The sequence below is a fragment of the Electrophorus electricus genome, chromosome 8 (genome assembly GCF_041902795.1).
Source record: "Electrophorus electricus isolate QZ-2024a chromosome 8, ASM4190279v1, whole genome shotgun sequence".
Classification (NCBI taxonomy): domain Eukaryota; kingdom Metazoa; phylum Chordata; class Actinopteri; order Gymnotiformes; family Gymnotidae; genus Electrophorus; species Electrophorus electricus.
In genome coordinates this window covers 14,267,134-14,292,500 of record NC_137504.1, presented here as the reverse complement: position 1 = coordinate 14,292,500, position 25,367 = coordinate 14,267,134, and the positions used below count along the sequence as shown (strand labels likewise).

At 41.0% G+C, this 25,367-nt stretch overlaps 2 protein-coding genes and 1 long non-coding RNA gene across 4 annotated transcripts in view; 2 read left to right on the top strand and 1 right to left on the bottom strand.

Moving 5' to 3' along the window:
- Positions 1-1,885, top strand: part of pcyox1l (prenylcysteine oxidase 1 like) — a 9,617-nt gene extending 7,732 nt beyond the window's left edge. The window contains exon 6 of the mRNA XM_027023468.3: positions 1-1,885. This exon is cut by the window's left edge and continues 849 nt beyond it. The gene's annotated coding sequence lies outside the window, so the exon portion shown is untranslated.
- LOC145659092 (uncharacterized) overlaps positions 1-2,178 on the bottom strand; it is a 9,006-nt gene extending 6,828 nt beyond the window's left edge. Inside the window, exons 1-2 of the long non-coding RNA XR_014125098.1 lie at positions 2,055-2,178; positions 1,511-1,595 (exon numbers count right to left, since the gene is read on the bottom strand). This is a non-coding gene — a long non-coding RNA (uncharacterized LOC145659092). The remainder of the gene's footprint in view (positions 1-1,510; positions 1,596-2,054) is intronic.
- A 1,979-nt stretch (positions 2,179-4,157) lies between these two features.
- crebrf (creb3 regulatory factor) lies at positions 4,158-24,712 on the top strand. 2 transcript variants are annotated; one of them, XM_035526798.2, is made up of 9 exons: positions 4,158-4,297; positions 9,269-9,470; positions 9,567-9,692; positions 9,844-11,089; positions 11,567-11,761; positions 13,623-13,812; positions 13,905-13,978; positions 15,506-15,628; positions 16,120-24,712. In XM_035526798.2, exons 2-9 carry the CDS (start codon positions 9,462-9,464, stop codon positions 16,320-16,322), a joined length of 2,166 nt encoding a protein of 721 aa, XP_035382691.1. In that variant the 5' UTR covers positions 4,158-4,297; positions 9,269-9,461; the 3' UTR covers positions 16,323-24,712. The 2 variants fall into 2 exon arrangements, with proteins under 2 accessions (XP_035382691.1, XP_026879257.2); XM_027023456.3 differs by having other exon boundaries at positions 16,115-24,712.
- The last annotated feature ends 655 nt before the right edge of the window (positions 24,713-25,367 follow it).

The following is a 25,367-nucleotide window of genomic DNA, read 5'->3' as shown; positions in this document are numbered from 1 at the left end:
TCAAAGGCAAAATTAATTCTCATGGATAAAGGAACAAACTTCAGAGTACCAGAGCTTTTGGCCACAATGAAGAAGAAGTAAGGAATAGTGTGGTCAGGTGCTCTACTGTAGAACCATTTCAGCAGGCAGAAACTGGGAGGTACCATGATCGCTTGACCTGAGAAGCTCATCGCCTCTGAAGTGTAAAATGCAAAGTTGGATGGCACTTGAGTGAACTATGCAGAATTTTTTACTTTTGGGACATGGACAGGTATGTCTGATACAAAATTCCAGCCATTCCAAGGGTAATGCCAATTTTCATTTCATAAGATGCTCAATAGTCTGTTTAAAAATACTGGTGTATTTGAGTCATTGCTACTATGAATAAAGGTCGATACACATATGTCAGATTTTCATTTTCTGTAGATAGTTGCAGGTATTCTTTAGATAATTGTATTAATGTTTCACCATTTAGGTGACAATTTGAATTCCATTACTGAGAAGATAACAGGACTAATACATTACTATTCACAATCATGCCACAGGCCAGTTACAGTGTGTATCTGTACAGTAATTATATGAATCCATGTTATATTTTGGTAAAATTAGTCATGAAATTCTGCTCACACTTTAATACTGACTTATTTTATGGAGTGGAGCCACTTAAACTATGTGTAGATATTATATAAAATTAGTAGTATGATTATGCATATTTAATCTGGATTATTTAAAATACGTTCGTCATTAACCGTTATTACTTTGTAGTAACCAAAATTCGTATTAAACAAAACCCTTTTCAGGTAGACTCGCTAAAACAAAACTCGTTATATATGATGTCACTAAACTGTTAGAACACCTGGAAGTTAATTCTATTATACCGAATTTTGTTCGCGAATTAGCCTCATATTTTAATTAAATATCAGGTACAAATCATGAGAAAATGTCTGAGCGGTCTTTAGCCACATCAATGATTATAGTCGCTTTGTTTTGTTGATTGGTTGTGGAGTTGTCCCGTTGTTAATTTCCAAAGGGCTTGCGTGAACGATAACTTTTTTCGAGCTCAGTGTAGCGTATAAGTTTACCATAAGGAAAACATAACTGACGCAAAGGATGTCGATTTGTGCAAAAGTCGAACCCTGATTTTCACCACTGATTGATTACTAGGACTCACACTCTAGCTACTTGTTAACTATACAGAGTTTAGATCTACTGTTATCGTTTTCTTTTAAGTAAAAATGTACTTTTTAAAAGCCTATTTTCCCCTGTGTTATTATCGTGACTGTAGTCCTTTTTCGCACACGCAGGGCTAAAATTACGTTGAACGGAACAGGTGTAATAATTTCGTTATGTAAAACAGCAGTGGGGATATAACAGGATTCTGGTCATTGATGGGGATATAACAGGAAATTGCTTCCCACAAACAATATTTGGTATATTACCTTATTCACAAATATATTTTCTTTAAATGTTACAATACAATACAAAATGTTAATACAAACTGTAGAAAGTGAGAATTATTAACAAACTCTACCTGTCCTACTTCGGATGAGCGATAGAGGGCGAAACTTGCAGATGTGGATATTTCTTCCCCCTCATCCTGTTTTCTCTGCCAAAGCCTGTGGAGAAATATAAAAGGCTTTTGTATTACACTGCTGTGAGAATCCAGTGTGATTCTCAAGAGGATAAAGTTGGAGACCTTTGTCACAAGTAAAATATTTTTAAGATGAACACATTGTGAGCTAGACACCCAAATCTCCTGGGAATGTCGAAAGCTGTCTTTGTACATATAAAGCTAGCATGTTTAGCTTTTTTCCCCTTTGGATGTAAATTGAAACCTGCTTGTAGTAGTTCTTAGTTTTATTCTGTATAGAGCTAAATTATGCATAAACGTTATCTTATGCTGTTGTATGCTGTCTTCCTTAATGAAATAATTCCGTAATATGCTGTTATGTGTTCCGTTATCTTACAGCACGTTCTTTAATTACTAATTTATGGAAAAATGTCATCATATGATTTTAATATATATATTTATTTTGTATTAAGTTGTTTTACTGCCCTATCATATGCTGACATACTTTCCATCCTGAGCTGGACAGACCTTTGGATTCACACACAAATATTCCACCAGCTTTCTTAGAGAACAGTCAGTGTTGCACGGGAGGACTCCAGGAAACAGCAGAAACAAACAGTGCCTCCATCCCCTCTGATTGTTTGTGGAATCTATTTACATAGCAACCCATTCATAACTATCAAGCCTATTCGGAACCTTCATATCTTCATGTCACAGTTGCGTTCCTCGTACCATATGAGTGGAGCTGCAAGCCACACACTTTAATGTAAGCTGGGAGGACTTGGTGAAGATTCATAAAATGTTAGTTCAGAACTTGGCTTGCACTATGCCTGGAGAAACAGTCTCTTGTTCTTTGAAGCAGGCCTGTCAGTTGGTTATGGATACAAATCTATTTGAAATATCTTTTAGAGAATAGGGTTTATAATTAGAAGTAGACTAAATGGGGTGTCGCACTTGATGTTTGACTAATGACTCTTAACTTCCAGTCTATTTTACATGACCACCAAGGGGAGGGAGCCTAAATGGACTTTTCTGATGAGCATTTGTATTTTTAATAATGCCATATTTAGACACAGAGGCATATTTGGGTGAGATTGAGATTAAGCTATGCGATATGCATAACATTTGGTAGAATAGACTATAAAGAGCCTTTCACGTTAAATATTCATTCTTTCTCTATCTTGTTTATACTTTCCCTCTTAATTTCAGCAAAGTTTTATAATGACAAAATGCACTTTCTCTTTCTGAGCAACCAAAAGCCCCTAAAGGGATGCATTATTTGTGCTGTGGTGGGTAATACGAATCACGTTGTGTAGCTGGCCTTTTCATCTGTGTGTTTGCGTGAAATGGGTTACCATGACAAAAGTGGATCATTCATTCTCTGGAATCCCAAAGAATGCAGCATCTGGCAGAAATGTGAGTAAGAGCCTTAAGGCTTATTGTGCCTTTGACATCATTGTTCTTGTTTATTTACAGCCAGTTGATGGCTATCCTGGCTCAGCTGGTCCCCTTGTCCAGACTGGCACTGAGCAACAGTGCCATATGGTACCTTTGGTACCGCTGGCCCTAGCCGGTGGCTTATCTGTATGCTAGGATCCAGTCCAAACCGCTTACACTAGAAACAGCGGTTGTAATTAGGAGGACCTACAAGGATATTGAAACGACAGCACAGCTTGTGGCCTGCATCTGTTCGATCGGTTCAGATTGTGTAATTCGACTCAGCAAAGTGCCACATGAAGGCAAAATGAGCTATCCTGCTTCCAACCCCAATACAGTTGGTTACACAGTTTGCGGCACAAACTATAGCGAGACAAAGGGTGGTTTAGGCTGCTTTTAAGTTGAAGTTTTGTTTCCTCCTTGGGAGTAATAGTCACTATTATTTAGTGAAGGACTTGGCATGCGGCCCAGGGCCATGGGCAGGTCCAAGCACTCGGTGCATTGCAGAGCACTGCTGACTGGTCAGAACCTTGCACACGGCCCTGAGCTGCCAGCGAGGGCCCTGCCCACTGGTGGAATCCTGAGTTTGTTCCATTTTCAGCACCACAGGCCTATGTCCAACATGCATTTGAAATAGGATGGCAATGAGAGACTTCTGTGTTTCTCATTATGAACAGGTCAGTTGGTTATAAGCTGGAACGGTTTTTTATGTGACAAAACTAGTTATATATTGCAGTTTATATATATGTCTAATTTTCTTGCACCAATCATTAAACAGGTATTTACAGTATTGGCAAAAAAATATGACTTTAAGTCATTTTTCAAGGGTAAGATAAAATAAATGATGTGCTATAATTTTATTTTCGTATTTAGGCTACGTTCTATTAATATTTCAAACTGTTAGTCGTGCACTACGGCAAATACAGTACATACAGAAGTCTGATCATTAAAGCTGATCATTAAAACACGTTTTATGTAGATACTTCAAGTCTTCAGCAAAACAAAATTATGATCATTGTTTGAAGTGCCATTTTCATTTCTGAATTTGACAAGGGCGTAAAGGGGTTTTATATTATCGAAATTGAGACGTCTTGTTTTGGGTCAGTTTGTCATTCGCAAACTGATTGGTCAACGGAAAGCCACGTGAGACGGGAGTCACGCGCTTTCCAGGAACCCGTCAGGAAGAAGATAAACAAAACAAACCAGAGAGGAAGACAGCGTGGATTATGAAGATATGACATTAAGTTCTCATAAAGACGACTAAAATCGAATCACGGAACCTTTTTTGACAACTGTAAGGGCAAATTGAAGGTGGGTCAATCGTTCATCCGTAGCTAAGCTGTAGGCATCGTCGAAGTACTTGTTTAAAATTAATAAAAACATTGTCTCCTCCAGTTAGCTTGAAAGCTAAGTTGTGGTACCCTGCTAGTTGCTGCTGCTCAGAGAGAGGGGAGGGACGGAGGCCATAGTTATCAAGCAGCACAGCAAAGCAAGTTTTAGTTCCGCATGAAACGCTGCTCTATTTTCAGAAGTAATTTTGTAAAACGTGCGATATTTGCATATATTGAGCTCTTGATATGTCAGTTTGCTGCTCTAAAAAATATTGTGAGGTTTCTTTGGAGGTAGTACTAGTAGCTAGCAAACAGAGGGTAACGCCAGTGCAAGCTAGCTGGCTCTCAGTGTCACTTATCAGCTGAATTGTTCTAGAAGGTGCTTGCTGTGTTGTCAAGATTAATATTGTCTGCGGACCAAACATTTTGTCGTTTTGTGAATACTACCAATCTGTGTTTTTCATTATATATATCCTTGAGTAAAGTTGTAAAATTCCCATATGGAGGAAGGAAAAGGATTGTAGTCGGTTTGCTTTAACCAACCTTCCTCTTAACTGTTTAAAAACGGTTCAAAGTGATTAACAGCACGATCTTTTAAAATGCCACCTCGACTAACCACACTGTGTCGTTATAATGTGTAAAAGTTGATTAAAATAAAGAAATTGTAACAAATGTTGTTTATAAATATATTGGGCATAGCATTAGAAAAGATTGATTATAGAATAATCGATTGCCTAGAGGTTAGTTTTTATTATGTACAAAAGAAGAAACGATTAATGAATTGAGGGTCACCTAAGCAGACTAGCCAGGGTACACGCCCCCTTGAGCAGAATGCCCAGTGTTATAGTGACACTAGAAAGTTGCCATTCTGCGCGTCTTATGGTGCTACAATAATAAATGTTTGAAACAGACTGAGCTGTTTAGGTGTTTGTTAGGGCATTATTTGCATTATTAACAGTTTGATCTGATTTTCGTGTTTTCGCTACTCGGCTAACCAGCTATCCTTGCTCAGCCGCACAAAACGACGTTTCCACCGCGTATCATGTAAATAACTAGGGGTTCGTTATTATTGTGTTCATAAAAACTTTGAGATAATAATAATGTGTATTTCACTTATTTACGTAACGTGGGGAGGCCTTCAGTATTGTTTGTTGCTTGCTCTCTCAACCGAACATGAAGGGGCGGGACATATAGGCGAGATTTTCCTGTGATTGACATTCCGTCAGCCCACTTAAATGTATGCGGAAGCGGGTTAAACTCTTACGTTTATCCAATGAAAACATTTGGAAGCGTGGGCGTTGGCGCAGTGTACCAGGGTTTGGGTGATGTTTGTTTTCGAAAGGGGCCATGTTGAGTTCAGTGTTGTGGAATGTTAGTAGGTCAGAGTCAAACATGAACCTTTCTCTTGACTAAAAGTAGCTGTAATTGCTATTGTAATAATCCTGTGGTTGTATTGTACCAATCGTGATATTTTATTTCATCGAGGGCCTTACATAGAAATAGATATGATAGCGTTTGTAGGCCAAACTAGCCCCATGTAAACATAGCGTGGGTGGTTACATACTGTAGGAGACACATTAGTGGAAAACCCAGCGTTCAGTTGCATACAATATCTATAGATTGTGATGTGTCCTTGCCTGATTGTATTTATACAAAATTATATTGGATGAAAGCTCTTATCTGTCCACTTTTGGCACATACACATAGCTCATATTATGAAGCATCAATGTAAAATGTATTTTCTACTGTTTTTGTTTTCTTTACATATTGACAGTACAAATTTTATGAATAGTATAGATTAATGGGAGAGCTGCATACAGTGCAAAGTTACTGTGTTGTGAGACACCTAAAATATGGATTATTATAAATCTTATTCTCTGTTTCTGTTGTCAGCAACATAACATCATATCTTGGATGAAAAAAATTAAAACATTCAGATTCAACAACCTGTTGTGACTACCAGTATCAGGCTTCTTGGAACAAGCTCCACACATTGGGTGCGTGTTGTGATGTAATGAGGCCTTGATTGAATCACTCACCCATCCATTATGAGAAGTGAATTCAAAGGTTCAAAAGAGATTATTTGTTTCAAATGTCTGGGGAGTTGCATAGTGGGGATAACGCTTCAGGCAAGTCGCTTTAGAAATGCACCACATGATTAAACAAGCCCCCCTGTCATGTCATGCCAGCCAGACAGGGACGCTCGTCCACCCTCCGGAACGCGAGCACGAAGGCTGTTGGCACCAGCCACAGAGAGGCATCTGCAGTGCTGCATCAGCGAGAAGAGACCTCTGACATTTGCAGAGTGGCCTCGGCACATGAAGGCTCCTGTGCTGCAGACTCATGAAAGGTTGCTCAAAATTAGCCCCAATCCCACTCTGTAATGCTCACACCCCAGCAGGTAGGAGGTTGTAACGGACCTCCCCAGCGATAAGACAGAACCTGGCTGCACTGATGCATGGAAATAGCCAAGCTGCTGTCTCGTTTGTTACTTCCTGTATTAGCCACAGCGTGCCTGCAACAGCAGCACTAGAAGCACGAAGGGCACCGGTTCTGGTCTCAGCACGCCCACGACCAAGATCCTGCTCATGCATAACAAAGTGTTGGCCTCCGTGCATTCAGTGCAGTTGCATGCCCGTGTGGATGAGTGGAGGGCTGTTTGAACCCAAGCATCTTCACCCCGTACACATCAGTGAGGGCTTGGGCCTTAGACCAATGCTATGCATTGGTAGTTTTTGACTAACTTGGATATTTACTTTTGTATTTGACTGAAGAATGTGGTTGATGGAGATCACTAATGTATCACTGAAACATTTGTAATTTAGTTGTGATCATATTGCTTTTGGTAAGCCATAAGATTTTCCTACTAATTTTGTTGAATTTTGTCATTTTTACATGCTAATGTCTAGGCCTGGTTGTTCACTATTAACTCTTGAGGGATGGGTTGGTGAGAATTGAATTTGTTTATCATGGTATTAGTGAAAGGGAAGGGAGGAGTGAAACAGTAGAAACACATTTTCTGACTGGAATTAAAAGACTTATTAGTATGATATACAATACAGCATGAAATACTATAGCTCACCACGTATAATTATTTTGCCACACATTTCATGCATTTATTCAGACTTGTTGGTCATTAGAAGTAAGTAAAGCAACTGCTACCCCGAAGAGAATATTGGTGTGATGTTTCCACCAAAACTGTACAAAATATGATATGACTTCCTATGCAGTATTGGAGCACTACCAAGGTCTAGAGTACTGCAGCACTCGTGATTTTTCCAGTGTACGGCTAAAGTTCTAACCATATGCCACCTGGAAGGAGTCACACGTGGATGAAACAACCTTCCCTCTTTGTTCATCAGGTTTTTTTCTTCCAGCCAGGGCATTCTTTGCAACACAGTCATTTCAAAAGCTGGTTTCAGGTTGCCTGTGAGCTGTGATCGGTTGCTGTAGGATCAGTTGAGGCCTTTGAATTCTCACCAGGAGGAACGTAGAATTCACCAGAATGCCTCATGCTGCAGTAGACAACCGAGTAAATATCTTACGTTTTGATTGGCTGTGGCCTTGGCCTCTGAAGAGGCTAACAGCCTTGTCAGAGAGCAGGGAGTTTTTCAGAGTTGGAATCAAGACAGTGATTTTCTATAAAATAATACAATAAGCATTATATTGTACTCGTCTCTTGAAGCTTAACCTGAAAAACCTGATACTCCATGTGAGCATATAGCAAACGTTAGCTGCATGTTTGCTACAGTTTTAGAAGTGAACAGGGCTAGTTGCGAGATATCTCTTTCACACATCTGAACATCACACCTTCCTGGTTGCAATGTCCAGACATAAGCCACCATGACAGGTGTGTTTGTTCACTGCAGGCCAAAATAGAGAGAGCCCTGTCTCTTCCTCATTCCTATTGTGATACTTGACAACTCTCCTGGTCAGAGCAGTGAAGCGGGACACTTGAGGGAAGGTGAATTCCTTTGTCCATGGCGACCGTCGCAGCAGGAATGCCCCGGCAGCATTAGCCCCGATTAGAGCTGTGCCATTGCTGTGTTACAGAAAGTTTAGCGCGCAAATATTCTTGGTCTGGCAGCTGTTTAGCTGCGCAAGACTGAGCATTAGCGAAGGGAGCAGAGCGCTATGGGGAAATGCTGTTTGTCCTGTCTGTTCCCCCCCACCTTCTTCTTCTGTCTCCCTGTTTTCATGCAAGCCCTGCCATGCGCGAGATATCTGACGGGCGACAAGACGTTCCGTCCGCCACGCTCTCCACGCCGGGCGGAAATGATGTCATGCGGCACCAGAGGAGCAGGGATGTTTTGCCCCACACTGCCGGTGCTCAGCTCGGCTCAGTTCCCTCTCCAACATATTTCTGCTGATTTGTTATGCAAACGGCGTCCAGTGGTTTGTGCCCCTTTGCTCGCAACTGTCTGGTAGGCAGAAGGGAAAGGGTGCCGCCCAGGGTGGGTTAAAAATAGCCCCGGTGCTCAACGCTCTCGCTCACCTCCCACCCGACTGATTACTCTGACTCCGGTGCTGCTGTCTCTCCTTCCACGAATCCGAGTCGCCTTTTACAGGCGACCTCCGTAACTTTTTTTTCAACCATGGCTAGACTGCCTCGCAACTCCTCTCACGTCAACCCCAGCTCCCTCCCCAACCCCACCATCTTCGCCGTTTGTTTGTGTCACCATGCGCCCTGGAATAGAGGTCCGTTAGTTGAAGCCACTCATGCCCGTTCTAATTTCAGCCCACAGCAGTTTGTGACAGTCGCTGTTTGTTTGTACGGTGATTTGCGTTTTGTGTGACATTTTTGTTTATGGAACATTTGTTTACGGAACCCTGCGGGGCTAAGTCACTGTTCGTGGAGAAGTGTGTCACGTTGACATTCATGCGGGTAATGTGCTTTGTTGTGGTTTTTCCAGCTAACCCCTCGTTCCTGTCTCTGAACTTCTCTCTGCAGAGAACGGTCACCAGAGGAGGACACTGCGGCCATACTTGACTGCACGACTGGGGCCTCCACATTGCAGAAAGACTCTTTTGTTTTATTGGGATAATCAATTTTTTTGCCAGAGATAGACAAACGAACAAGGCAACTGGGGCAGGAGAGGTGGCTGAGAAGTTTCCGCCACAGAACTGGAGATCTGTGCTTGGCAATGCCTCAGGTAAGGCCTGAAGTGTGCTGTAGAACATTTTTAACTTCTTCTTTCATTTTGAGCCTTCTTTTGATAATTCACTATGTGTTTTGATCTGGTATGTAGCCCAGCATCAGTGGAATGGATCCTCCCTTTGGGGATGCCTTTCAAAACTACACTTTTGCTGACCAGGCGCTGACCAGTACGGACCTGTTGGCCAACAGCTCTGACCCAGACTTCATGTACGAACTGGTAAGATACCTTCCCTGCCAATTTCTGTAGTGTGAAAACAAAATGACAAATTATTGCTATATTTTTATGCAGTGGCTTTGAATCAATTTGAACTTCTGTTACTTCCTGTACTCTACACATAGCTGGGTTGATATTGTATCTTTTTTTGCAGGACAGAGATATGACCTGTCGCCAGAGCCCTAGAGGAGACGTGTTCACAGTCGGGGACTGCAAAGAGTTTGACAGCATGGAACATCTTCCTGAGCTGCTAGATAACGATCCAGCCTACAGCTCCAACTTTGAACAGTGGGACACATATTGGGAGGACCTGACCAAATACACCCGCCTCACCAGCTGCGACATCTGGGGCACCAAGGAGGTGGACTTTCTCGGCCTGGACGACTTTTCCAGTCCTTATCAGGACGAGGAAGTGATAGGCCGGACGCCCACCTTGGCCCAGCTGAACAGTGAGGACTCTCAGCCTGTGTGCGACACACTGTACCATCCAGACCTGTTGGCAGGTCAGAAGCAGCCGGTGTTTCCCCCACCGTCCGCGGGCAAGAAGATGGGCAGGATGACCGCCTCCACCGCGTGCACCTCTTCTAGTCGCAATCCCCTGCCCGACTTCGCCGAAGGCTCCCAGAAGGCCACTTGGCCGGTGCCGTCGAGCACCGAGACCATGGCCAAGTCCCAGATGCAAGGGCCTAGCAAGTCTTCGTCCCCGCAACACGACAGCACCGATTATGTGCGCAAGGCCAAGGTTCGCCTTAGCATGTCACGCAAGCCTGTGGTGGAGAGCTGCGCCCCACAAGGGAACGCATTTGCCAGCTCTCCGCTCATCCATGAACACGAGCCAGCTGCCTCACTGGTCAGCAGTGGCCAGGCAGTCGCCATCAGCACGGCATCCTCGGTAACAGCCCTGATTAGCGAGAAGGGAGCAGAGATCCCAAAGCGAGAGTCCCCAGCTGGCCCTGTTCCAGAGGTTGGGCCCTCGAGGACCTTGTCCCAGAAACTGCATGTCCCCATTGCTGGCAGCACCGAGACCTTGCTTGCCGTGAGCGCCCTCGGAGCTGATGCTGCTGCAGTCGCTGCTGAAAAGAAGAAGGAGGAGGAGCACAACTACTCGCTGTTCCTGACCAGGGCCAGGCTAGCCGGCAAGGCCATCAACGACACGGAGGAGGAGGAGGAGGAGGAGGAGGAGGAGGAGGAGGAGGGGGACGGAGACGGAGACGGAGACGGGGACGAAGAGGAGGAAGAGGAGGAGGAGGCCGAAGGGGTGGAGCTGGACGACGAAGACCGTGATGAGGGGTTCGGCAGCGAGCACGAGCTCTCGGAGAATGAGGAGGAAGAGGAGGAAGAGGATGAGGATTATGAGGGAGACAAAGACGACGACATCAGTGATGCGTTCTCCGAGCCAGGTGTGAAAACGTTGTTTTACGCAAATCGACTTCTGATTGTCTGTTCATAGCACCACCACCAAGATTGGATTCAGTACTTTCTGTGCTTTATTCATTAGATTTTCATTATAGATACCATTGTCCAGATGAGGCCCGGGAGATTAATTCCTTGCAGTTGTGTTTGTGGTTCATATGTCCTAGCTAACTCTGGCGGTTGTGTGCTAAGCCTTCTAGCCAGGGTGCCGTTGGGTTCAGCATTAGGTCATCTTTCTCCTGTTGGATGTCAGGTTGACCTGTCATGCGCTCTTATTGATGAAAAGCTCTGATAACCATGTCTGGAGCTTATTCTGTAAGGCTGCGCTGCTCCAAGAAGCTGGATTGTTCCACATTATGGCAGTTCTTCCTCTCCTCAGGCCTTCGGCTAACCCTCCCAACTCTGTTTCTTGGCACCGCCCATGCTTCGGCTCTTTCTGTAACTGAACGTTCTCGTTCATACAGGCTGTGAGGCAGACATGGTAGAGGACGTCAAAGGATTGACGGCTGGGATTTCCAGGAAAAGAGGGAAGCGTCGGTACTTCTGGGAATACAGCGAGCAGCTCACGCCTTCCAAGCAGGAGCGCATGCTCAAGCCTTCTGAGTGGGACAGAGACACACTCCCCAGCAACATGTACCAGAAGAACGGTCTGCATCATGGTGAGACCATCACAGCGCCACTCGCTGCGGAACGCTACGAACGTGTTTTTTTTTTGGTTTTCTTCTGTTTTCTCCTTGTCCATCCCTCCTCCCACTGCATAACCATGACGTAACATAAGTGATAACATGCTAATTAGTGTTAGTACATGTTAATCAATATTCCCTCTGTCTCTTTCAAATTCTTTAAGTTTCTAAGTTTTTTTAAGTTTATGTTAAATTTATGCCATTTGGACAAAAAAAGGCAATTGTGTAGTCTAGGAAGTTTAAATTGCAATGATGCCATGGACATTCATGGCCTTGTTGTCTGGGTTAGAAGGATGGCCTTGTTTCAGTCATTCAGAACGACGTTAGCCTATCGCAGGCATCTGTTGGGCAAGGTTGAAAAGATGAGGGGACTGGCTTCATGTGGTGTTGGCCCTCTCTCTTTGGTGTTTTGCTTATACTGGTGTGGAAAAGGATGATCGAGGCAGGTGGTTCTTCCACTATGGTTCTTATCATTTTAACATTACACAAACCAACAAAAGAATTTGATGGCAAGCTGACAAGTGCCCGAATTAAATAGTATTTACCTTTCCTAAAGTTTGAAAACATCTTCTGGTGAATTATGATGTAGGGTAAAAAGAATTGGTGTGCAATCGTGTTGTCTTCACATTGACCTGGTGAAGTCTGGGCATCGGGTTCAGATGCTGTGATGATCATTTGGGTAGCTAGTACTACGCAACTTGTAAAGCATAGTGGTCTTGCTGTCCTGTGCTTAAAAAAGAACAGAAAACCAGCTGACTGGAAGACACTAATAAAGGAAGCCTACAGGCAGTTGTGAATTCTGTCAATATTCTGTCAATATTGTGAATTCTGTCAATAAATATTCTGTTTAAAATATGTGACTATAAAGCACAACTTTTAAAAGTACCCTGTTACCCTCGACACTCTAACAATAAATATGTTGGCATGAGAAGGACATGGCTTATCAACGTGTCTTATCAGAGACACTTCTAATTCAGCCTTCGCACACATCTGTACATGACAGTCAAGACTGTGAAGTTGTAATGTGTGCCCACAGATTCCTCTCTCAGGAGAAATAGTGCCATCTCTGACATAACTTTATACAGACTTTACACACATCTTAATTTCTAAATATCTATGAGTGAGGAGTTCATGAAAGCCAGGTTCATGAAAGCTGTACAAAAATGTGATTTGCATAAATGTTTGTTGAATGCCCCAACGGCTGCTTCTGGGTTTCCGTTCTTGGTCTGTTTTTAGTCGATGGGTTTTCTTGCACAGGGCTATGTCAGTTATATTGTGTGGTAATTGATCATATGCTACAGATGGTGGATGGAGGAAAAACACCACACACACACACACACACACACACACACACACACATATATATATATATATATATATATATATATATATATATATATATATATATATATATATATATATATATATATATATATATATATATATTGTGCGTGGGGGGGTGGGGGGGGTAAAAATGTCTCTTCTACTATTGATGTTCAGTTGCTTAGGTGAATGTTAATGTTGTGCAGTGGCAAATACATTTTGCTTTTGAAATATTTTAAAGTTGAGCTCAAATTTGGCTGTTGTGGGTCCTGAAATTTCTGTTATATTGTGCTCATGATTAAGGGAAAGGTCCTCAAAAAATACCAAAAATGTAAAATTTATCTTTTCCTTTTAGAGTGAGGATGTGTCTGCTAGCGACTCTCTTTCTGTGTAACTTTAACTGATAAAAGATAGTTTACTGATGCTGACCTTTCGGCTGTTCTGTATGGCTAACCTCTCATGGTCCCGGGAGCGACCATAACCGTTAAGAGCTTCCGTTGGCCATCTCCTCCAGGAAAATACACACTGAAGAAGTCTCGGCGGACGGACGTGGAGGACCTCACCCCCAACCCGCGGAAGCTCCTTCAGATCGGGAATGAACTGCGGAAGCTGAACAAGGTGATCAGTGACCTGACGCCTGTCAGCGAGCTGCCCCTGACCGCCCGCCCCCGCTCCCGAAAGGAGAAGAACAAGCTGGCGTCCAGGTGAGGCCTTCCACCACCGGGCTGCTGTGCGTTTGAGGAGGGCAGGTTGGTCTGGGACAGGACTGGTCATGTGATCATGTGTGTTCCTCCAGGGCCTGCAGACTGAAGAAGAAAGCGCAGTACGAAGCCAACAAGGTCAAGCTCTGGGGTCTCGGCACCGAATACGGTACATGATCTTGGAGCTAGAGGGGTAGTGGCCAGCGCATAAGATTGTTTGTTTGTTTCAGTTCTGCGATGGAATTTGATGGGGAAGTTCTAGGCTAGACCCTTTGTTCTCAGGCTGTGTCATTTATTCCCCCCTGCCCTTTTTTTCTTGTTTGCCAATATAGTATAAGCATCTTTGAATACTTGAAAATCACTATAAAAATTCAGTGTATTTTTTTTGTTTTTATTGTTATTATTTTTTATTATTAATCATTTGACATCACGGTAATTGAAAATCGTCACGGTGATACGAACCTAGAAGCACCAAATCCTTTTTCGATGATGTCATTTTAGTTAATGTGTTAGCGGGTTTAACATATAATGGGTTTCGCCTGACTATCCTTAATACAATTTAAGATATCTACAAATGAGTTTTGACAAGTAAGAATTAGAATTTGACTATTAAAAATGACAATTAAGGAGATGTGCCTTTACGGTCCTGCTAGTAAGAATGACAATTTAAGATATCTACAATTACATTTTGACTAGTCAAAATCTCTTTTAAGTTATCTTCAATTACATCATCTGAATCGTCATTTGAAGTGTCACAAATCTGAAATGATAAAGATATCTCTAAGTTTCTAATGTTTAGTATAAATTACTTTTTCAGATATCTGAGAAATCGTATGCATCACAGACCATGTAACATATTTGAATTGATAAGTTAATCATTAACGTTTACAAAGGAACTACACAAAACTGTTAGTTCAATCAAAAGTTACAGTGTAAAGTTTATACTAAACCCTATAGTAGTTTAAAACTAACAAGATGTATTATTTGTTGCAACAGAGGGGCTGGGTTTTCATGCTAAAATAGGCTACATAAATCTGTTACACACATCTGACTGTAGATATCGTGAACGATTATTCTGACTAAACACATTTACTAGTCGGAATGATCATTTGAGATATTTGAAATACAAGAGCCGTCTAGTGAACAACGCCTTCAAGATATCCATAATTTCTTTGGAGATATCTTAAAAGGACTTTAGACTAATTCTAAATCAAACCTGGGATGTCTTTACTTCAGTTTTGGCTAGTCATAATTTACATGCAAGATGTCTACAATTTAATTTGCACTAGTGATAACTTATTTTCGGATATCTAAAAATACATTTAAGATAGCTTAAAACATGAAGAAATTTAAGATATCTAACTGGACTAATGACTAATCAGAAACGAAGTGGACATATCTATAATTTGCTTTACGATTAGTGATAATATCATTTTGGATATCTTAAATTTATATTGCATATAGTGAATTGAAGCTCCTGTACAAATCAACTGCAAACGTGACATCATTCGTTCTAGTCAAAATGGAATTGGAGATATCTTGAATTAGCATTATGTCTAGTCGTAAATGAATTACAGATATCTTTAATGCAAATCTGTTCAGATCAATAAACATTGAAACCGCTTGCCATATGTGTTTAGATGATGATGTCATTTTAGTTGATGTGTTTAGATGATGATGTCATTTTCCCATGCAGATCGACTGCTGTTTGTGATCAACACAATCAAGGAGGAAATTGTAAACAGAGTTCAAGATAACTCGGAAAATAATGGAACTAGCATGGCAGACAAGCTCGACAAGCTCATAGAGGAAACACTTGGTGAGACCTTTTTGCTGAGACTTTTGATTTGGAAAGTTTAATGAGCATTTTTTGTTTAGCAAGTTCAGGAATACTGTATGCAAAGGATTCACAAATATTTTGTTGTTGTTGCTGTTGTTGTTGTTGTTATTATTATTATTATTATTATTATTATTATTCCTCGTCTGTATGGAATCTCTCTTAAATTAACTGTAATGGTTAACATTACAATGCCTTCTTACCTTTTTTCCTGGCTAGCTCTGGCTGTTTTGTTTTTTTTTGTTTGTTTTTTTGCTTTTTTTGTGTATTCATGTAACATTTAAAATATTTAAAGTATTGATGATGTGCACAGGTTTCACAGGAGAGATGATGCACCTTTTATACCCTTGCTTGCCTGCGTAATAGCCAGTGAGACGAAATATCCTCACAGTGACACATTCCCTGCTTATGGTCCGGTGTATTAAGAGCTGCTGTTGTTTCTGCCCCCACCCCACCCCTCACATGCAGTGCAGTCACCGGTGGCCGGCCAGACGTCAGACTTTGTGAACCAGATCCTGGAGAACACTGGCAAAGGGGATCCCACGGGAGGCCTGGTGGGCCTGCGAGTGCCCACGTCCAAAGTGTAGAGGTGCCCGGCAGTGGCCCCTCCCCCCTGGGGGGTGGGGCTCCAGAGCCCGCCCACAGCCAGGCACACCACCCCTGTCCCACACTGTAATGGCCCGGCACTCTGCATGCCCATCTCACCCCGGAGGCGCCTCATCTTGCCTAATGTGAATACATGCATACGAGCGCCCACCAGCGCCCCCCCCCCCCCTTCCCCAAGTACGTATGTATATATTCACCTTAAGAAATGCCCCTCCCACCCAAGCCCCACCTCTACCGGCCTGTGGAAACTAAACTAGTAGTTAACCTCTGCACTCATTAGTGGGTTTCCATACCATGCGTGCATGTGGCTGGTGCAGACCTCCATCTACAGGCCGCCATTTTGCGAATTCAAAAGCCAATCTACGAGATACCTCCTGAATTGTTTTGGGGTTTTTTTTGGTTGTTTTTTGTTCTTCTTATTCTTATTCTTCTTCTTCTTTTTTTTTTTTTTTTTTTTTTTTTTTAAAGAGGTGGGGAAAAGCAACCAGTTCCTGCTGTAGCCATTTTCTTCTTGTGTTCAGCTAAGTCTGTCAAATGCCCTTTGCCAGATTCCGAAAGCAGATTTCCCTCCGGACTTACCCAGTAACGCATGTCATATTTTGCCTCTGCTTACTTCTCCGGTCATGTTAATCTTTGGAAATCACCAACACAAAAATAACACACCCCCCCCCCCCCCACACACACACATACACAAACACACACACACACACACACACACTCACTCTCTCTCTCAAGCTCTGCTTTCATGTTCTAGTATTGTGGCATTTGCAGGATTAAGCAAGATCCACCTATAAAACGCCAACTGCGAAAAAGTCCATGTATATGTGGAAGCAGGTAAAATATGTATCTTTATGGGAAAACAACTCTAAGATCAATGCTAGGGGTTTAAATGTAGGACAGGGATGCAAGCATAACCGCTGAATGAGGAGTCTGAGCACGGATGTTCTGTTCCTTTGTCTTGGGGTTGTCTCAGGGCAGAGTGTGTGTGTGTGTGTGTGTGTGTGTGTGTGTGTGTGTGTGTGTGTGTGTGTGTGTGTGTGTGTGTGTGTGTGTGTGTGTGTGTGTGTGTGTGTGTGTGTGTGTGTGTGTGTAAGACAGAAAGAGAGACAGAGATGGTTGGTTCCAATTTGGTTCTCTAAACAAGAATAACCATTATTTCTGTATGGGTGACTTTTGCACACTTTAACTTTTGGTTCAAGTACCCTCATGTCGAGTCACCCCTGACGTTTTTATTTTCTATTTTTTCGTGACGTCGCACTGAAGGGGCTCAAAAGTTGATTCCCAGACTGGGTCTCGATCATATTTGTAAATAAAAGTAAGATTCATTGTGCCTTGTAGACATGGAGGCGTGGCTAACGAGTTTCGCTCGGAAAGCGTGCGGACCATTTTGGGAAAAGAGAGCAGCAGCGTGAGTGAGGCAGGGCAGAATTGTGGGCTTATGTGGTTCAGCTCGACAAAGATACTCTGAATGTATAGGAGCATGGTAAATAGAGATATATGCCACAGAGTCTGTGCTATGTATCATGAGATGGCTCTGACAGATACTTAAAAAAATCTTTCTTTTTTTCTTTTCTTTTTATAGTTTAGTTTGATTTTTCCTCTTTTGGTACTTTGGTGGGAATGGATATATGTGTGTGTGTGTGGGGGGGGGGTGCGTGTGAGGTGTGGGGGGGGGGTTAAGACAACTATTCATATATTAAATATGAAAACAATATTTGCACACTATATTCTGATTGTTTTGTTTTTGTACCAAAGACACATGCAACGTAAAATGGCAACTAGCCAGTTTAAGTAAGGTTTTTGCACAGCTAACCTGACACCGTATTGAATGTAGGAAAAGTGGTGGGGTCAGGGAATTTTCAGTGAACTGTGAAATTCGCTTGGGTCCAATTATCTACAGAAAGAAGCATTCATTCGCATCCTCTTCTAGCTCTCTCGTACTGTTCTTCAGTTCTCAAGTAGAAGTGTTGCTTTGGAAACGTTAGTAAGTAGTCAGTTCCAGGATTTCCCACCATTGTACTTTTGTCGATGTAATGCTTTAAGAAAGGAGTTCTAGAGTTGGAGATCCTTCTGTTTGCATTTATGTGACATCGCAGAACCAAAACATTTGCTATTATTACTTTTAGTATAAAGTTGTAGAGGAAAGCACGCGTACAAGAATTATACATTAAGTACTTTATCCTGCATATATAATATGTATAGTCATTAATTTATGCACCTGCATAGTTGTATATCCATTACTAAAAAGTCACCTTTTAAATTGATGTTAATCAGCATGATACATTTCTGTGTCTTTATATTCAGTAAGTATCCTGGAAATAAGAAAGGGGAAAAAAATGCTCTATTTTTGTAGTGATTGCCTTGTTTTCTGTTTGCTGTTGGATATATACATTCTAAAATGTTTTCGGAGAACATTTGCCCACAAGGGTGAACCGAGACCTCGAGTCGTCTCTGGCATAGACATTCGCCCCACATTAAACCTGAAGACAGTCCTCCGGTCTTCATCTAAAGGAGCACTGAGTTTGTAGGCAAGAATGTGTTTTTGAGAGAGAGAGAGAGAAAGAGAGCTTTGTCCTTTCACCGACAGCTAGCTGCTGCACTTTCCCAGTTGTTGAGTTTGAAAAGCTGCTGCAGTTCTTCATGCAGAATTGTTTGCCGTCTATAAAAAAGGCTTATCGACGAGTCACATTTATTCTTTCTTTTGTTTCTGAGGTTTATGGAGAAATTTGTAAAGCTCTTATTTTTGAATGAATCAAAGAAGGGAGAATATTTTTCCTCTAAACCCCAACTATATTTAAGCTTAAAAATTTTGTATACCATAGCTATTGTAATCTATTTCTTTCTTTTTATTTTGTCATAGCATAGTAGATTATCTATATACCGTCCATATTAGAGCCTATTGTAATTTCAGTGTTCTCTTTGTATATAGAAATGAGATTTATCTTCTTATCTTCTAAATGTTATATAATGTACATGTACTATATTACATGTAAGAAAACGAAAGCACTTTGTTTAGACAAAAAAAAAGGCATTTTCCCCCTTCCATTTGCTGCTAAACTGGCCTCGTTTGAATGCTGCAGCTAGTACTTGACTTTAATCGTGTTGAGCAGGGCAGGTTGACGATGAGGTCTGGAGAGGACGGACGAACTTTTGAGTCCCCTGTGTGACGACGGCCGCTGCCGTCAGAATCTTCATTTGCCTTCAGTGGACATTTCCTATGGAAAAGTACAAATTCTGTTTTGGGTTTTTTTTTTTCCTTCAGGTCGATGTACAGTGTTGACACATTCTCTCTGGATATTGCTGGAGATGAATAATATTTTGGGTTTTTTTGTTTGTTTTTTAAAGAGTAATTTGTACTTGTTCCTAACAGGGAAACTGAGGTGTTCAAGAAAGCATTGACTCCTTGTTAGTGGCTCAAAAGAAGAAAAAAAAAGAAAAAGAAAAAAAAAACTATATCACTGTACTGTAAGGCAAATCCATTTGCCATAGGGAATTAATCGGACTACGTTCTTTTTGCCTTTCCAGACGCCCATCCATTCTCAAAAGGTGGCATGGCTGTAAAGCTTTGTTGCCGTAGTAACGTATCCCGGCCTTCATTGTGCCATCTTCAACTAAAGCTTCTTAGTCTGGCATTGGCTCTAAGAAATTATGGCCAATCTGTTAAAACAAACAAAAAATAATAATTAAAAAAAGAAAAAGCAAAAGAAAACAACAAAAAAAAACCACTTGATGGCAAGTGACAATGTATGGGGTCTTAGGTGGACGCGCATGTTGTTTATCTGTCGGTGGCCTGCTGTATAGGGAGAATTGGTTTGTCATTGATTCTTGCGTTGACGTTTCAGGTTCTCACATTCAACGTTGCGGTTGTGAGCTTGGAGTTTTTAACCAGGAGACTCTGTGGCATTCAAACAGTTAAGGAAATAGTTCGATCTTTAAAGCCAGTAAAATGTTTTTTTCTTTCTACTGTTTTAAGTTGAAATGTATCTGAACTGTTGCATCATGTGAATTGATGTATAGTTCAGTTGAACATAAAGGAGTTGATTAAGTGGCCTCGGTTGCATATCGGAGTGATGTGACAAAAATATTAAATTACAGCAAATAAATTGGTTTTTCAGTTAGGGGGTAATTACTTCGGAAAACGTAATTTGAAGCTTATCTAAAGGTCTATTATATAAACAAAATTGATACTTTTGGTATATAGCACATTTAGTAAGCATGTATTCCTGAGTTTCCTTTGCTTCTTACTCCAACATTTATTGCTTTTTGTAAAAGGAAAAAATATTGCTTTCTCTTTTGGAACCAACCAACAAGTCTTTTTATTGGTTCATTTGATCATCGTTTTTCTTTTTCTTTTTTTTTTCTTTTTTTTGCATATTATCCTGGGTATCACGTATCATTGAACATTTATTAAAACAATAACTTATTACCAGATTGCATTCTTTAAAAGAGTAAGCTAGCTATTAAGTCCAAATTCTGCTTCTATTTGATGTCTGCACTATATTAAAAATGAATGTTGGAGTCAAAGCTGCTTAATCATGTTCTAATATTGTATAGAAAATCAGTAATCATTCCTTGCTGTATTTGACTTGTGTGCCCACTCCTTAAGATACAAGCTAAAATGTGATCCTTGTTTATTGAGAGAAAATAAGCGTTTGCCACTGTATTTGTGCAATGACTGGTAAATTCACCTAATATCGTTGCATCCCAATGGAAAGTTACTGAAATGTTTTCTTCCAAAATTTTCCAAAATGGCTACAGTACACATTCACGAAGAGACATAAGCATGTTGATGTGTTTCCTTTTCATTTGTATAATTTTGACATGCCTATTATTATTATTATTATTATTGTTGTTGTTATTATTATTATTATTATTATTATTATTAGATTGTAAATATGTGTGTTGTGTATGTAAGAAACATTGCTCTCAATGGTGCACTATGCTGGTCTTGCTCTTTGTAGTAAGATGGGTTGTTGGTTTAGTTTTAAGATTTCCCAATAAAGAGGCTTGTGCTTATTTTTTACCAAGACATTTTATCTGACTAAATGGCTAACATTGAGGCTAAGTCTAAATGTTGCTCTTTTGAGGTGGCCATAACTTGCTATTAAAGGGTGTTAACATGACTTTAGACCATTTGATAAGCATTTGATGAAAGGCGGCCTGTCTTACTGTTGCTAAATAATCAATTGGATGCTCACATTTTTGTTGTTGTTGTTTTTTCTCTGGTTTGATTTTTGTTATTTAATTTTTTTATCTGGAGCAATCATCTATGGTCCTGTGCTAAGCATTTGCCATTTCCTGTGATTTGTGTTAATCTGTAATATCTTTGAACGTTAACTCGAGTAGGTAGAAGAGTATCAGATCAGAACTGAAGATACTGAAGAGTATCAGATAGAACTGTCATCCTTAAACAACATTGCTTCAGAGTTTGGTAGAAGCATGAACTAACGCATTCCTCGAGCTTACTTTTTGCTTGTAAATGTCCTGTTAGGAAGGCTTTATGATATTTGAATATATGATATTTGAATATACTGATGAGGCACTAAAAGGAAGAATGAACATAAATGTGGCATGACTATAGTGCATGCTGACCCAACTTACTTGATACATGTTCACCATAGAGAATAATTAACCATCTGTTGAGCCTGTGGTAACATTTATTTGCATAAAATATACATATGGATTGATTAATTGATCTTACGTAATGAGCACAAGGGGGGGGGGGGGGTGAGGGGGTCACACATTCTTTTATGTAGATAAAATTCCACAGTGCTCATGTTTGTACGATTGCAAATACTAGCTACAAGCCGAAAAAGACCCATGTTGCACTTGGTTTTTCAAAAAAATAAAAAATAAAAAAATATCCAACATTATTTTTGAAATGATGCCTGCAAAATCAGGTGCCTTATTCAAACAGATGAAAACCCAAACTTGATCTATTGACATTTTTTTATGGAAGTTAAAAATATATATATTAAGCCCATTATGCCAAGAACTAAAAACATAATCTTTTTTTGTTTTGGGGACTGTGTAGAGCAGTGAGCTTTTTGCAGATGAGAACTGTTGCTGCTTTTTTTTTCCATGTGGAGATGAATGTAGTCTTCCTTCAATGGAGTAAGTTCAAAATGTTAAAATAAGTTCATACACTTGTGGAACATTTTGGTTGAGAGACTATCCAAAGAGTGCTTAAGTCATGATGTAGACTCATTTGAGAAATGTTAATGTTGTCAATATACGCGTATGTTTTACTTCTTCAATTTCCTTTTTCGTATTCATGCTCAAATCAGTAGATTCGTACACAAGTTTGAATTTTCTGCCTCTGTACTATAGTCTTCACTTTTGACTTGCCAGAACATTTCCTGTAAGGTGTTTTTTTTGTTTTTTTTGTTTTTTTTTCCTTCCTTAACCTCACCAACAGTGATTTCTAGTAGAAATGCATTATTCCTTAATGATCAGATACAAGAGAAGGCCTTTGCTGAAATACATTTAGCAGACCCATAGTGGTGAATTAGGGACATCCACAGGAGTCCTTGAAAGAACCGGTAGATCAGTTTCTGCACAAACAATGTCAAACCTTGCAAGCATTGTGTCCCCTCACCAATATTCAAGATTACTGTGCCTGTTGATTCTTCTGGTTATGCTGTTCCTCAGATTGCTGGGTAATGACTTTTCTTGGAGCAGTGTCATTCATTCACCAACAAACAGATGGCCTTCAGTAGTTGTTCTCCAACGAACACAATCCCGAGTTTTCCGAAAAAAAAATGACACAAACGACACAAAAGAAAGGTGCGCATTGTTTTGCCCTGGATCTATCCCAAGACGGGAAAAGGAGGAGTGCTGGATGCCTCCATGTGCCCCCGTGCTTCCGTGCGGGCCACCGACGGCCCAGCGGACCGCTCCACGTTGGGTCGGAGGGGCAGCACGCCTCCCCTCTCGCATCAGACGACCTCCGTTGGAGAAGTCCCAAGTCCTCTCTCGTTAGCTTGCTGCCGCAGTGGCTCCCTCCGTCTGAGGGGGTGGTGGAAGCTTTTTCATTTTTTGGTGAGTTCAAATCAAAACTTGGACGTTGGGTAGGAGTCCTGCCTCTCCACCCATGGTGCTGACATTTTGAATTACGTACTTGAACACCCTCAGTGGCATGAGAGCTGTGACTTAGCGTCTGTCGTCAGGCTCATGGACTTTCCTCTCCAACCCCCACCCCTCCCCCGCCCCCATCTTGTGAGGAACTGTGCTGGACGGTGGTTGCCGTGACATTGGCTAGCGCCACTGTGACACCCGTGCCAAGGCTTTGCCCTCGACGAAGGGCGACCATGTCAGACATGGACCGAACCCGTGGTCGGGTGGGTAAAGGGTGTGTAAATGTAGCGGTGATAGCTGTTTGTTTGTTTGTTTGTTTGTTTGCTTGTTTGTTTGTTTTTACTTTGAGGAGGACATGGAGAGCTAGTAGGGTCACCTGGACTGTTGGGCCCAGATCTCTCAGCTTTGCACTGATGTGCACTGGACACATGACTACCACACAACATGATGTTGCCGAAAAATGCTAACAGCCCCATGTACCTTTTTTCCTGAGCAACACACGCAAACACACACATATATATATACACACACAGACACACCATCACACTGCAATGATTTACATCTCCTTCCAAACTTTGCCAAATTTCCATTGAGAGAGAGCTAATAATTGACCTTCAACTTTGGGTGTGGTTTGCAAAAGTTGACAAAATCCGCAAAGGTTTTTGTTTGTTTTGAAAATCCATACAACTTTCAATTTTACGATGACTGAAAGAATTCTCACCCACTTGAAAAAGTTTTTACACAATTCATGACCTTGGTGTAATGCTTCTGATGTTGTATGGTATTCTACTAGATAATTTAGCATGGGATCTTTTAAGTAGCTAGTACTGTGTGTGTACTCCCCAGGTGTAAAATCTCTTTTTGTCACAGTAGGAAGGCTGTATTTCATTGCTAAGTGCTCTGTTATAGATCTCTTGGTGATATTCTTAAGCAAACTCCTGCAGTGTATCCTACTGAAACTAACAGTTACCTGATCCTATTAGCTATGTCTGTATTTGTAGTTCACATATATGCCTGTTCAAATACAATATCTTGGCAGTTGATCTATTTATGTTTCAATGTTGTGCTGGGTTTATACTTTTGACTTTCTTTTTTGTTTGTTTGTTTGTTTTGTTCTTATTAGAGGCACAGGTAGTTGGAAAACAGCTTGGTTAATTGAGCCTTGTTAATGTACAGATGTGAAGTAGGCTTAAAATCAGTTGTGATTGATTTTTGAATATGTGTCCATTTGTGCTATTGTGCCTCTCTTTCTCATTTTGTATTATCCTTAATTATGTCACTGCATTGTATCAGCCCGGAGTTGGTACCACAGTTTTGCTTGTAACCATGATAGTCTAATTCTATTATTGATTTTAATATCAGAAATAAACATTAGAAACAACAGCATTTGGTCTCTGTGGTCTTCTTAGAATGACTACCTTAATGTCAATGGTTGAGACTCAGATTTGTAAATGAGCATTAGAAAGAATGCAAACTTTCCAAAGGCTGAAAAAGTCCTGTACTTTCCATTTATTAAAAAACTAGTCAGACACATGACAAACTAATGCTCTCTTCCTCTTCACTTCTCTCTTCCTACTCTTTTCCCAGTGGCCCCTGTCTCTTCTTAATCTCTGTTCTGGGAACGCATGCAGCGCTGGCCTCAGTCTGGAAATTCATTGTCAGCATGACACAGCAGATTTTAACCTACAGACCAGTTTGGCCTGCTAATAAAACAAATCGATAGTTATGAAGTTGGGTCACCTTCATAGTGCTGTCTCAGAGGGACTATCATGTTGTCTTACACTGACTCTGTTTACCCCAAGCTGCTCACTGAATGTGCACCACTGCTTAAAATTCTGAAATGAATGTTTTCAATAGTTGTAAAGCCAATTTTGTTCACTGATACATATTTAAAATAACTCAAATATGATTCAAGAAGCCATGCAATGTCATACTTTTCCAGTAATTTGTAGAAAGCTGTAAAAAGAGAGAGAGAGAAGTTAGATGAGTCCAGAATGATGCACAGTGATTAAACCAATATGATTTATTAAGCAATTAA

Bases quoted from the DNA above. Each gene is read 5' to 3' on its own strand.
- crebrf (XM_035526798.2), top strand. The intron at 13,813-13,904 runs GTGAGGCCTTCC...GTGTTCCTCCAG, and splicing joins AAGAACAAGCTGGCGTCCAG to GGCCTGCAGACTGAAGAAGA. The intron at 13,979-15,505 runs GTACATGATCTT...TTTCCCATGCAG, and splicing joins GGGTCTCGGCACCGAATACG to ATCGACTGCTGTTTGTGATC.